This window comes from Eubalaena glacialis, chromosome 14, assembly GCF_028564815.1.
Source record: "Eubalaena glacialis isolate mEubGla1 chromosome 14, mEubGla1.1.hap2.+ XY, whole genome shotgun sequence".
Taxonomy (NCBI): Eukaryota; Metazoa; Chordata; class Mammalia; order Artiodactyla; family Balaenidae; genus Eubalaena; species Eubalaena glacialis.
The window spans coordinates 19566184-19580313 of record NC_083729.1 but is presented as its reverse complement, the minus strand read 5'-3'; the positions used below and the strand labels follow the sequence as shown (position 1 = coordinate 19580313).

General features: G+C 36.8%; 1 protein-coding gene across 8 annotated transcripts in view; it reads right to left on the bottom strand.

The window, feature by feature from the left end:
* Positions 1-14130, bottom strand: part of NCOA1 (nuclear receptor coactivator 1) — a 333798-nt gene that overhangs the window by 5032 nt on the left and 314636 nt on the right. For all 8 annotated transcript variants that reach the window (XM_061168793.1, XM_061168796.1, XM_061168795.1 and 5 more), the window contains 2 exons: positions 12326-12500; positions 5139-5322 (listed from right to left, as the gene is read on the bottom strand). In XM_061168793.1, coding sequence (XP_061024776.1) covers positions 5139-5322; positions 12326-12500 — 359 coding nt within the window. The remainder of the gene's footprint in view (positions 1-5138; positions 5323-12325; positions 12501-14130) is intronic.

Here is a 14130-nt window from a genome sequence, read left to right as displayed (position 1 = left end):
CTGTTAGAAGTCAGGACAGTGGTTCCCCTTGTAGAAGTAGACAGACATGCAAGGGAGTGTGGGGAGAACCTTTGGGGTCCGGCTGGTAATGTTCTGTTTCTCGATCTAGGTGACAGTTAAAAAGATGTGTTCAGTTCACGAAAATTCATCTAGTTGTATACTTTTCTGTATATCCTTATAGATGATACTTCAATAAAAAGTTAATTCAACACTCGTGAAAGTTAATTAGCAAAAGACTTCCACTTCCAGTCAAGATTCAGTAATAGGGATCAGATTTATCCTCTGCCTGACTCAACTAAAAATTTGGACAAAATATATGAAATGAACACACTCAAGACCTTGGACAAAGGCAATGAAGGGGAAAGTTGCCCCTAAGGGTTGGGAAACAATTGAGGTGAGTCCTACCACTATCCCAGCCTACTGCCTAGAGAGAATTTCCAGGCTGCAGCGTGAGGACAGGGAACCAGACAGCGCCTGGCAGTCTCCCTGAATTGAGAGTATAGAGCTAGAATTCACAGGGCAGAATATCAGGAGAGAACAACACAGAGAGTAGCAGCTTAGTATTGATCAGCTAGCTAATGGATGTTACGGAACTACCCAAAGCAAAGATTCACCTGAAAATATTTACATGGAATAATTCCCAAAGGTCACACAGAGCTGGGAACAGGTCCTGATCCCACCAGCCAGAGTGGAAAACATCATAATTCAGGTAGTGTACTAGAATGGTTTTGCTTTAGTAGTAGGGTAAAATTAGCCCTATACTAAATACTGCTCTGGTCCCACTAAACAAAAAAGCAAGACCTGAAAAAAATCAAACTGTTTATTTCCAAGTAATTTAAGCATTTCCCAAAACAAATCTCAATATTTATAGGAACATAAACAAGGTAAAATTCACATGTCTGGGATCCAATAAAAAATTACCAGGTATGCAAAGTAGCAGACTCTGACATAAATTGTACTAATGTTTTCTTAGGTCAGTCTCCCAAGGCAATAGAAATAAAAGCAAAAATAAACCAATGGGAACTAGTCAAACTTATAAGCTTTTGCACAGCAAAGGAAACCAAAAACAAAACGAAAAGACAACCTACAGACTGGGAGAAAATATTTGCAAAAGATGTGACTGACAAGGGATTAATTTCCAAAATATACAAATAGCTCATACAATTCAACAACAAAGAAACAAACAACCCAATCGAAAAATGGGCAGAAGACCTAAATAGACATTTCTCCAAAGAAGACAAACAGATGGCCAACAGGTGCATGAAAAGATGCTCATCATTGCTAATTATTAGAAAAATGCAAACCAAAACTATGACTTACAATGAGGTACCACTTCACACCGGTCAGAATGGCCATCATTAAAAAGTCTACAAACAATAAATGCTGGAGAAGGTGTGGAGAAAAGGGAACCCTCTTACACTGCTGGTGGGAATGTAAATTGGTGCAGCCACTATGGAGATAGTATGGAGGTTCCTCAAAAAACTAAAACTAGTGTTGCCATATCCAGCAATCCCACTCCTGGGCATATACCCCGACAAAACTATAATTTGTAAAGATACATGCAGCCCTATGTTCACAGCACCACTATCTACAATAGCCAAGACATGGAAACAACCTAAATGTCCATCAACAGATAAATGGATAAAGAAGATGTGGTATATATATACAATGGAATATTACTCAGCCATTAAAAAGAATGAAATAATGCCATTTGCAGCAACATGGATGGACTTAGAGATTATCATACTAAGCGAAGTCAGTCAGAAAGAGAAAGACAAATACCATATGATATCACTTATATGTGGAATCTAAAATACGACACAAATGAACATATCTGTGAAACAAAAACAGACTCACAGACATAGACAACAGACTTGTGGTTGCCATGGGGGTGAGGGGGTAGGGTAAGGAAGGATTGGGAGTTTGGGATTAGCAGATGCAAACTATTATACATAGGATGGATAAACAATAAGGTCCTACTGTACAGCACAGGGAACTATATTAAACATCCTGTGATAAACCATAATGGAAAATAATATTAAAAAAGAATGTATATATAAGTATAACTGAATCACTTTGCTGTAAAGCAGAAATTAACACAACATTGGAATCAATGATGCTTCAATAAAATTTTTAAAAAATAAAATAAAAGAACAAAGTAGCAGAAAAATATGATCCATAATTAAGTGAAAAATCAATTAATTGAAGCCAATCCTAAAATGATGCAGATGCTAGAAGTGACAAGCAAGAACATTAAGACAGTTATTATAATAACCATATTCCACATATTCAAGAGGACAGAGGAAAGACTGAACATGTTAGAGATATGGAAGATATAAAAAGGGTCCAAAGTGAATTTCTAGAGATGAAAATAGCAATGTCTGAGATAAAAAATACACTAGATAAAACATTCAGATATTGCAAAAGAAAAGAACTGTGAATCTGAAGCTATAGCAATAAAAACTATCCAAAATGAAACACACAGAGAAAAAAATGACTGACCTCATACCCCCTTAAAAAACTCCAAACCCAGAAAATCAGTGAACTGTAGGATAACTCAAATGGCCTACGATATGTGTAAGTAGAGTCTCTGAAGAAGAGGAGGGGGTTGGTGACAGAAAAAATATCTGAAGAAATAATGGCCAATACTTTTCCAAATTTGATGCAAATTATACACCTGTGAATCAAGAGGCTTACTGAACCCCAAGCACAAGAACCATGAAGAAAATCACACTAAGGCATATCATAATCAAACTGCCTAAAACCAGTGATAAAGAGAGTAATCTTAGAAGCAGCCAGAGGAACAAAGATAAAATGACAGCAGATATCTCATCAGAAATACAGTGGAGCAATGTCTTTAAAGTACTGAAAGCTAAAACTACCAACCTAGAATTCAGGGAAAAGAACTTTCAAAGATGATGGTGAAACAAAAACTTTTTCAGACATACAAAAGCTGAAAGAATTCATCACTAGCAGACGTGCACTATAAAAAAATGAAGACCTTCAGGAAGAAGGAGAATGATACTAGATGGAAATTTGGATCTACACCAAGGAATGAAGAACACTGGAAATAACTACGTGTGAAATATAAAAACTACTTATTTAAACTTTAAAAAATATTATTGACTGTTTAAAGTAAAAAAAGTAAAGTAAAAAAGTACTAACAACATATTGTGGTGTATATAACATATGTAGACATGATATGTATGTACAACAATAGCACAGGAGGGGAGAAATAGAAATAAACCATTGTGAGATTTTTATATTTATATGAGGTGATATAATAGCATTTGAAGGTAGATGGCAACAAAGATGTATACTATAAACTCTAAAGCACCAGTAAAACAACAAGAGTTATTTATAGCTAATAAACCAACAAAGGAGATAAAATGAATTAAAATATTCAATTAAACCAAAAAAGGCAAGATGGGACAAAGAGAAAACAAATAAGATGAGAGATTTAAATCTTCAATAGCAATATCAATAATCACATTAAATGTAAATGGGCTAGCCACTCCAATTAAAAGGCAGAGATTGTCAAATTGAATAAAAAAGCAAGACCCAACTATGTAAGAAATACATTTTAAATGTAATATTCTTTTTACCTAATTCATTTTATTTTTTATTATTCTGTCTTAATATACTGGAGATAGTGAATAATTCTAATAACTGAAATATGACAAGATAACAACAAGGACAAGAAACAATCCTATTTAGTTCTTTTATTTTGCTATAAGATATCACTAAGTTGTTGGGTTTTTTTTTTTTAAATGAAGTTCTATGTTTTTAAAAAAATTAAGTGATTTTATTTTTGGCTGCGTTGGGTTTTCGTTGCTGCACGTGGGCTTTCCCTAGTTGCTGCGAGTGGGGGCTACTCTTTGTTGCAGTGCGCAGACTTCTCATTGCAGTGGCTTCTCTTGTTGTGGAGCACAGGCTCTAGGCACACGGGCTTCAGTAGTTGTGGCACACAGGCTCTAGAACACAGGCTCAGTAGTTGTGGTGCATGGGCTTAGTTGCTCCGCGATATGTGGGATCTTCCCAGACTAGGGCTCGAACCCGTGTCCCCTGCATTGGCAGGCAGATTCTTAACCACTGTGCCACCAGGGAAGTTCCTAAGTTGTTGTTTTTTTCCCTGCTAACTTCGTTAGGCTAATACCTGGTGAATGGGGACTTTTCTTTTTTTTTAATTCATATCAAAAAGGAATTCTATAGAAAAGGTAATCAGTGTTTACATGTTTTTTAAGACTTGCTATACATTATGGCTATATGGTCATAGCCAAGTCACCATAGTCTACTTTGTGGTTGATGATAGAATAGTAACTACAGGGAGTTACCCAAAGATTTTTTTAAATATCACTTTGAATTTAGTCATTCTTTCCTTAAAAATCTTTAGGAGGCTCCAAGATAAACTAAACATTTAGGTGGCCTGCAACACCCCCTAAAAAGCTTACCACATAAATTCTGCTCTAAATATAATATAAACATCCCCTTAACATTCATTAGGCTTTTCAACATCTATTCCTGTCCAGGTCATGCTGTGCTAACCAGTCTTGAATATTCTTTTCTATCTCTTCCTTTAGGCAAATTTCCCATGAAGACTTTCCTAATCAGACCCTTTTTCTTTTAAACCCTCCGTGGTTAACTGTATATACCCCTAATCTGACAGAAATATATGTACAGTCCTATAGGGTCCATCTCTTACACAGCTGTTCTGTCCTATTATTCAACTAATCCTTTGTTCATGTTATGTCTCCCCAACTTGTTAATATTATTGCCCACAGAGCTACCTTTGTATATAGTAAGTACTGAGTTTGTTGAACTGAAAGGGAGAAATGAAGAAAATGTGTTCAAAATATAAAGGGGTAAGTTCCAAGTCAATGTATTATATGTATCATTTTTATAATAAGTCTAAAACACTAAAATCTCATGAGACTAAAATCTTACAAGGTCTGTCAAAATTTCCACTGTATATCTTAATAAATAGTAATTATCAAAAGACAGTGGGAAAGAAAAAGAAGTGTGGTTATTTTTGACAGGTAACTGAACATTCCTGATTTCCTTGGAATAATGAATTGCAGTGTGGTGTGATGTAGAGCACTATGTGTGTGTGTAGCAAGTGTGCCAGTTGTGCCACTTACCTGCTCAGGGCACACAGTATTCATGCCTGGCATCTGCAAAGAGCTCATCTGCATCTGGCCCATCATTGGGTTCATGTTCTGAACATTTGTGTTTCCACCTGCCATGGACACGGTGATGCTCATATTGTTGTACACTCCTGGCTGTGCAGGCGTGGGCTGGTTCTGGACAGCTTGACTGAACACACTGTTAACTCAAAAACAATCTCAATTACATCCACTGATCATGAACATGGGGATAACGTGACTGGACTCTTTTTTTTTTTTTTTTTTTTTAAACATCTTTATTGAAGTATAATTGCTTTACAATGGTGTGCTAGCTTCTGCTTTACAACAAAGTGAATCAGTTACACATATACATATGTTGCCATATCTCTTCCCTCTTGCATCTCCCTCCCTCCCACCCTCCCTATCCCACCCCTCTAGGTGGTCACAAAGCACCGAGCTGATCTCCCTGTGCTATGCGGCTGCTTCCCACTAGTTATCTATTTTACATTTGGTAGTGTATATATGTCCATGACACTCTCTCACCCTGTCACATCTCACCCCTCCCCCTCCCCATATCCTCAAGTCCATTCTCTAGTAGGTCTGTGTCTTTATTCCCATCTTGCCACTAGGTTCTTCATGACCTCTTTTTTTTTTTTTTTTTCCCTTAGATTCCATATATATGTGTTAGCATACTGTATTTGTTTTTCTCTTTCTGACTTACTTCACTCTGTATGACAGACTCTAACTCCATCCACCTCATTACAAACACCTCCATTTCATTTCTTTTTATGGCTGAGTAATATTCCATTGTATATATGTGCCACATCTTCTTTATCCATTCATCCGATGATGGACACCTAGGTTGCTTCCATGTCCTGGCTATTGTAAACAGAGCTGCAATGAATATTTTGGTACATGACTCTTTCTGAATTATGGTTTTCTCAGGGTATATGCCCAGTAGTGGGATTGCTGGGTCATATGGTAGTTCTATTTGTAGTTTTTTAAGGAACCTCCATACTGTTCTCCATAGTGGCTGTATCAATTTACATTCCCACCAACAGTGCAAGAGTGTTCCCTTTTCTCCACACCCTTTCCAGCATTTATTGTTTCTAGATTTTTTGATGATGGCCATTCTGACCGGTGTGAGATGATACGTCATTGTAGTTTTGATTTGCATTTCTCTAATGATTAATGATGTTGAGCATTCTTTCATGTGTCTGTTGGCAATCTGTATCTCTTCTTTGGAGAAATGTCTATTTAGGTCTTCTGCCCATTTTTGGATTGGGTTGTTTGTTTTTTTGTTATTGAGCTGCATGAGCTGCTTGTAAATCTTGGAGATTAATCCTTTGTCCGTTGCTTCATTTGCAAATATTTTCTCCCATTCTGAGGGTTGTCTTTTGGTCTTGTTTATGGTTTCCTTTGCTGTGCAAAAGCTTTTAAGTTTCATTAGGTCCCATTTGTTTATTTGTGTTTTCATTTCCATTTCTCTAGGACCTGGGTCAAAAAGGATCTTGCTGTGACTTATGTCATACAGTGTTCTGCCTATGTTTTCCTCTAAGAGTTTGATAGTGTCTGGCCTTACACTTAGGTCTTTAATCCATTTTGAGTTTATTTTTGTGTATGGTGTTAGGGAGTGTTCTAATTTCATACTTTTACATGAACCTGTCCAATTTTCCCAGCACCACTTATTGAAGAGGCTGTCTTTTCTCCACTGTATATGCTTGCCTCCTTTATCAAAGATAAGGTGACCATATGTGCGTGGGCTTATCTCTGGGCTTTCTATCCTGTTCCATTGATCTATATTTCTGTTTTTGTGCCAGTACCAAACTGTCTTGAGTACTGTAGCTTTGTAATATAGTCTGAAGTCAGGGAGCCTGATTCCTCCAGCTCCATTTTTCGTTCTCAAGATTGCTTTGGCTGGACTCTTTTTCTAAATTATTAGATGGAATTCCAAAGAAAATATTTTATATTCCTAAGTTATGTGTAAGATTTTATCTTATTATAATATATAAGAACTAAGTATCATTCAGATGCACTTTGAACTCTGCCCAAGGGGTTTAATAACTAAAAAGACCTCATTTTAAGTCATAATTATCTGGCTTAGTATCAGAGTTGTTAAACTTCAATTATTCAAATAACTAAGAAAGGAAGTTTTCCACAGAAGTAAATCTTCCAGATAACTGAAGTTTACCCATTTAAACAACAAAATCATTCTAAAATTTATTACACTATTTTATCTTCTTAAACAGAGAATATCCTATTTGAGCAAAGTACCTGGCATATATATCAATCTTCAATAAATGTTCATTGAATAAATTAACAAAGGAATGAATGATTCAAAGGTAGCATTCTTATATTGTGATTGCTTGTATATCCTCTTAGACTTAACACCTGGGGGGAGTGATGATATTTTGTTCCATTTATTCCTTGTCTCTACTAATAAATGACATACAGCAGCAGGCACTCAGTAAATATCTGATGAATGAATGAATTGTGGACATGGGTTATTACTCAGTGCTGTCAACTGATGAGGTTCAGTTGCTTTTGTTGATAGATTTTACTGTGTGTATACCAATGTTTTTTGAAGTGTAGTCCAGAGACCATCTGCAAGAGAATTCCCTGGTATTCATTGAAAATTGAGACTCTCAGGCCTTACCCCAGCCCTAGTGAATCATATTTTCTGGGGGTGGGTATGGAAAGCTGCATTTCTAACTATTTATGCACATTAAAATTCGAGAGCCTTTATTCAGTGTCCTACCGCTTGATGTCACTTCTCAAGGATTCAGCTTCTGGCCGCTTTCAATATGCTATAAACTAAGAGGAAACCAAGAAGTATATACCAGATATTTTTATTTGGAAAATGTAATATTTTTGAAGACTTCAAAGGTTTTCTCAGGCCTGAAGATAGGTTCATGTCTTTTCTAGGAAGCAAACTGCAATGCCAATTATGGTTTTCAGAGGGCTTGTTTTAGACTTCCTTCTTCACCACCAAGGTCTGGACTGTGGTTACCCCAAGGATCTCAAATGTTAAACCAGTTTCTATTAGTAGATAGAATAGTATGGAATAAACTCCAAGTAAATACAATTTGAAACTTTATATCTGAACCCCCCAGATTCTAAGTGATACAGATATACACATCTAAAGGAAAATAATATGAACTATGTCTTTGGTAAGTTCCAAAAAAAACACCAAATGTTTTGTGATTATCTATCAATTTTTAAACAATAAGCTGCTGGTAAAATTCCACCTATTTTAATGTTTATTCTGAAGAATTTGATTTCAAAAATTATTTATCCCATCAATGGCTTATCTATTCCTTGCTTGCTCTTGGGAGGTAAGCAGGATGTACTAACATTTACAGCTTCTGGTAAATTAAGGTAATCATACTGAAATTAACAGGCTGAGAAACAGCCTATTCATCATGTCTGAAGAAAAGTAGCAAATTTTCCCCAAGTAATTATAAAACACAAATGCTCAAAGAAAATTATATGCCTAGGAAATGGTCAATAATGCATCTGTGGACCATTAATGTCTGTACAGTGTGTATGCTTGTCAGACAGTGTCCCCACAGCTAAAGATGAGGAAAAAACCCATTAGTCTACTGCCCAGTTTCTAATGAGAACATTTCTGCCTTAGACAGTGCTCATTTGTCAACTGGTACATAAATCACCACTGTGGAGGCGCAGGGCTATGTAAGTTAATGCATGCAGCAGCTTCAAGGACTGCAATGATGTCATACTTAGTGAAAAATGTTTAGGATTTATTTTCTTTTCAAATTATATTTGGGACTGTATATTAGCCTAAGTTCTTTCAAACTACTCCTGCCAATAGTTCCATTTTAGTTTCTTCCCTCATGGGAAGAAGATCAAGCCCTTCTGCAGCATCAATCACTGTTCCAGGTCCTGGAATAGACTGTGGGGTTCACTGGCACCTTAGGCCCAATGCATGAAGGACCCCTTCCTCACACTTTCCTGGACCCCTCCCTCACCTGCTTTCCTGATTGGCCTCATGGCAGTTATCACAGTTTCCTTACGCTAGCACCAGGTACTTGGTAGCCCTTAAATCATGGGGGGAAAAGGGAAAGATGACAACTTTGGCCTAAAGTAGGTTCCATAGATATTACAGGTATTAACAAGCAAGGAGGAGTCCCTGGTCAAATAAGTCTCAGAAACAAAGGATTAAACCACAGACCTCTGCCTTTAAAATGCTAATAAGCCCTGGGATTCTCCTTTGTGACTAGAGTTACACAGAAACACTGTCCAGTTCCTGGACAAATAAGTTTGTTTAACCCTTTATTTCTCTTGCTACCAAAGAGATAATGAAAAAGAATCACATTACACTGTCTCTGAGCTCTATTACATCATTCTGCTTAATGAGTCTTTGTTTCATGTTTTACTTCTCTCCGACCTACTCCTGTCACTAACTACACTCTAGGTAAGTTGACAACAGGGGCTGTCTTCCCCAGTTCCTTGTGGTATCTTGCACAGTGCAAAAGAGACAGTGAGTGATCACAAACTATATGCTGCCTGTGTTGACTAATAAACTTTTATACATGAACCAAATAAGCAAGTGTGAATGTTTGAAGAGTTGGTGATAACTATTTTCTTTCTCAAATGATTTGGGAAAGTCAAAAGTTCATAGAAACTGCTAAAGTACAACAAAAACTCAAGTTCATATTTGAATCTGCATCCAAAAAACGACTTAGGTAGGAACAGGGAATCTCTACACTCATTTGTTCAACAGATGTATATTAAGTGCTTACTTGTTCTAAAGGATGGACATATACAAGTAAACAAAAAGTCCTTGCTCTTCTGAGGTTTATATTCTAGTTGGAGGAGACAGACCATAAATAGACTAACACACAGTATGTCAGATGTTAAGCATGATAAAGAGAAATAAAGAAGGGAAAGGAGGGACCAAGAGGTGGGAAATGCTGTTTAGAAATGATGGTCAGGGAAGTTTAATATGGTGACATTCAATATCTATGTCTAATAAAGTGACATTTTTTAAGAAGAGACTTAAGTATGAGAGAGAAATCCATGTGGCTACTGAGAGAAGAACATTCCAGCAGAGGGATTTAAAAATGCAAAGGCCCTGAGTTTGCAATGTACTTGGCACATCTGAGGAACAGAGGAATAAACAGAAGCCAGTACGGCAGAATGAGTGATGAGAATAGCAGATGAGGTCAGAGAGGTATCCTGGAGCAAGATTATGTAGGGCATCAGAGGCCCTATATTGTATTTTGAATAAGTTGGAGTGTTTTGAGTAAAGGGCTGATATCTTGCCTCATGTTTTAAAAGCATCACTCTGGCTACCATGTGGAGACTAAACTGTAGTGGAGCAAGGGTGGAAGCAGGAAGACAGGAGGCCACTGCAGTGGTCTAGGAAAAGGATGATGCTGGCTTGCACTAAAGTGTACAAGTGGGACAGTAAGGAGTGAGAGCTGCTAAGAAGCTGATGTGATTTGCTGATGGATGTTTGATGTGGGATGTGAGAGAAAGAGAAAAGATTTTCTTCTGAATAACTGGAAGAATAGAGTTGTTTATTGAGTGTGAAAAAAGTATGAGACGAGCAGGTTTGGGGAAGAATATCACTTTAGTTTTTGTCATGTTAAGTTTGAGATGCCTATTAGACTTCTAAGTAGAGATGTCCATTAGGCTGTGATATATACAGTATTGTGTTCAGGGGAGAAGTCTGGGCTAGAGACTTAAATTTAGGAGTCATAAGCATAGGGATAGGCATTTGTATCAGTAAGACTGAATGATATAACTAAGGGAGCAAGCAGATATGGGGAAGAGGTCCTAGAATGAGCTCTGAGGCCCTAAAATGGAGGTCAGGGAGATGAGGAAGATCCAGCAGAGGAGACTGAGGGTTAGGAAGAGAGTCACCTTTCTCAGGAGAGAAAGTTGTTCCAGAAATCAAACGAAGACAGAGCTCCAAGAAAGAGTACATGCTCAAATATGTCAAGTGCTATCAATGCTCATTGCATTTGGCATTGTAAAGGACATTAAGGACCTTGATAAGAACACTTTTGGTGGAATGGTAGGGATGAAAGCCTGACAGATTCAATAAGAAATGGAAGGAGAGGAAGGGATTTACCTGTGAAGGGGAGCAGATCTGTCAGCATGACTGTGTTTTTTTTCTCAAGGCACATTCAGATGCTTAGGTGTAGGTATGGAGCGAGAGTTTAGTTGGATTTCATTAGGGAGCATTTTGCTAGGCATAAGTGCAACAGAGGGAGAGGTGGGCAAGGGAGCTGAGAATGCCTGTAAGGGAGTAATTATAAGGATGGACCATGGAATCTAAAGTGAGTTTAGGAAGCTGGGATTAGAACGCAGTAGAAGACTAAGTTCTTGCACATCACATAGACTGTTCCATTTCTACCTAGTTTACATCAGTCCTCACTGAGAGCTACACAGTTCTCTAACAGGAAGATTTCCTCTCTTACCTTTCAATGAACTTTAAGAGAATATGGTCTTAAGTTTTCAACTTCAACTACCTTACTTATTATGTTGTCAGATCAAACTGCTTCCCTGTCATTAGAACCAAGACACAACCAAATTAAAACCTTTATAAAACTCAAGTGATGTGTGAAAAGTTCAGCAGCCACGATTTGGGGGGAAAAATGACTTTAGTAAGATAATTCTCAGTAAAATGGGTAAAATAAGGCCACTGAAAATCTAGAGATTCAAAAAGCTAGGTAAGGTAGAATGACCTTAGAAGACTTAAAAACCTTTGCTGTTGCTATGAAATCCTTCAAACATACTGAGAAGAGTGAAACCGTGTGCCCACTATTCAGCTCTATTGAATTCTAACATTTTGCCATTCTTGCTTTAGATTTTTAAGATTTTTAAGTGTTTTTATAAAGAATGATTTTTTAAAAAGTACTCATTCCTATATCTGTCCCAGAGAAGCTCTGTTACTCATAGGAGTCGATCATATTCTTCAGGTGCGCTGGGAGTGGGATGAAAAGGTTGGGGGCCACTATACTATTCTGTACTGTAAACACACAAATTTGCCTTAAAATTGACTTGAAACTTAAAGGACTTAAAAATCGCTATTTGCTGGTAACATAAAATTCAGTTCCTTGAATTTGCAAATGGATAGTAGCTAATAATCTTCTATTTGGATTGTGAAGCCGTATTTGTTCTTATGTGCTGCAGAGTATCAGGGATGCTCATATATAAAAATGCCCCCTTACTTGTTGTTTCCCATTGCTCCTTGCTGCCAGGCCTTCATGTCTGGTGACTGGTAGCCAGAAGTGGGTGGAGTCTGCTGGAGCAGAGAGCTCTGAGGAGGAGGGATTGGCATCGGCACCATGGAGCTCCCAGGGCTTAGAGATGGAGAAAAGTTGGCCTCACCTTGGGGAACCATTCCTACAAATCAACACAAATTAATTTATGTGAATACACTATACATTTATTAACCCCATAAAAGAAAAAAAAAAAACCCCAGAAGGATCTGTCACAATATAGTTAGAAACAGCCTATTCAACAGAGTAGGAAAAATTTCAGTTCCTTAAAAACAAAACAGGAAATTTCAGTATAAACAGATAGATAAATAAACATATAAAAGAGATTTGGAAGAACGTTTCCATTCACTAAGATATTGATTTGGGTACCATGATTATGTATGATTTTCTTTTCTGTTCTTTTCTGACTACATGAATTTTTAAGTGTAAAAAACAAATATGAGCACACATGACAGATTACTTGTGTAACAAAAGTAAGTTGAAAAGGATACACGATGACAGATGTTCACTATGTAAAAAACAAATATGAGCACACATGACAGATTACTTGTGTAATAAAAATAAGTTGAAAAGGATACACGATGACAGATGTTCACTAAACTTGTGATAAACATTTCATGATGTATGAAGTAAGTCAAATCATTATGCTGTATACCTTAAACTCATACAGTGCTGTATGTCATTTATATCTCAACAGAACGGGAAGAAAAAAATAAGTCATGGGGATGTAATGTATAGCACAGTGACTATAGTTAATAATATCGTACTGCATATTTGAAAGTAGCTAGGAGAGTGGATCTTGAAAGTTCTCATCATGAGAAAAAAAAAATTGTAACTATGTACAGTAGTAGATGGTAATTGGACTTACTGTGGTGATCATTTTATAATATATACAAATATCAAATCATCATGTTATACACCTGAAACTAACATAATGTTATGTCAAGTATGCATCAATAAAAATAACTAAAAAAAAATAAGTTGAAGAGGGAAAAAGGTAAGAAAAACCCACGCATGAAATGAAAAGTGAGAAAGTATTGTCGGCCGCTCCTCCTCAGTTGTCTCTATGGGCACTGCTTCCCTTCCCTGCCTTTTTTTTAAGCTTTACTGATATGTAATCTAAATAGCATCAAATTCACCCACTGAACTGCACAAGTCAATGATTTTTAGTAAATTTATAGAGTTGTGCAACCAGCACCACAATCCAGTTTAGACATTTTCATCATATCTCAAATTCCCTTGTGTTTGTTTGCAGTCAATTCCCACTCCCACCTCTAGCTTCAGGCAACCATTGATCTGCTTTCTGTCCCTACAGATTTGCCTTCTATTGGAAACTTCATATAAACGTAATCATGTGAGGTCTTTTGTATCTGGTGTCTTTTTCTCAGCATAATGTTGAGTGAAACATTACGCTGAGGTAGCATTTATCAGTAGTTTGTTCCTTTTTATTCAGGATAGTGCTTATTAGTAACCATTGATATAACTGTGCTGAAAATCAACTGACCATAAAAGTAAGGGTTTATATCTGGACTTTTTATTCTGTTGCAGTGATCTGTAGGTCTATACTTGTACTAATACTATACTGTCTTGATTGTTGTACCTTTATGATAATTTTTGAAACTGGTAGTCAACCAACTTTATTCTTTTTTTAAAATAAATTTATTTATTTATTTATTTTTATTTTTAGCTGTGTTGGGTCTTCGTAGCTGTGCTCAGGCTTTCTCTAGTTGTGGCAAGTGGGGACTACTCTTTGT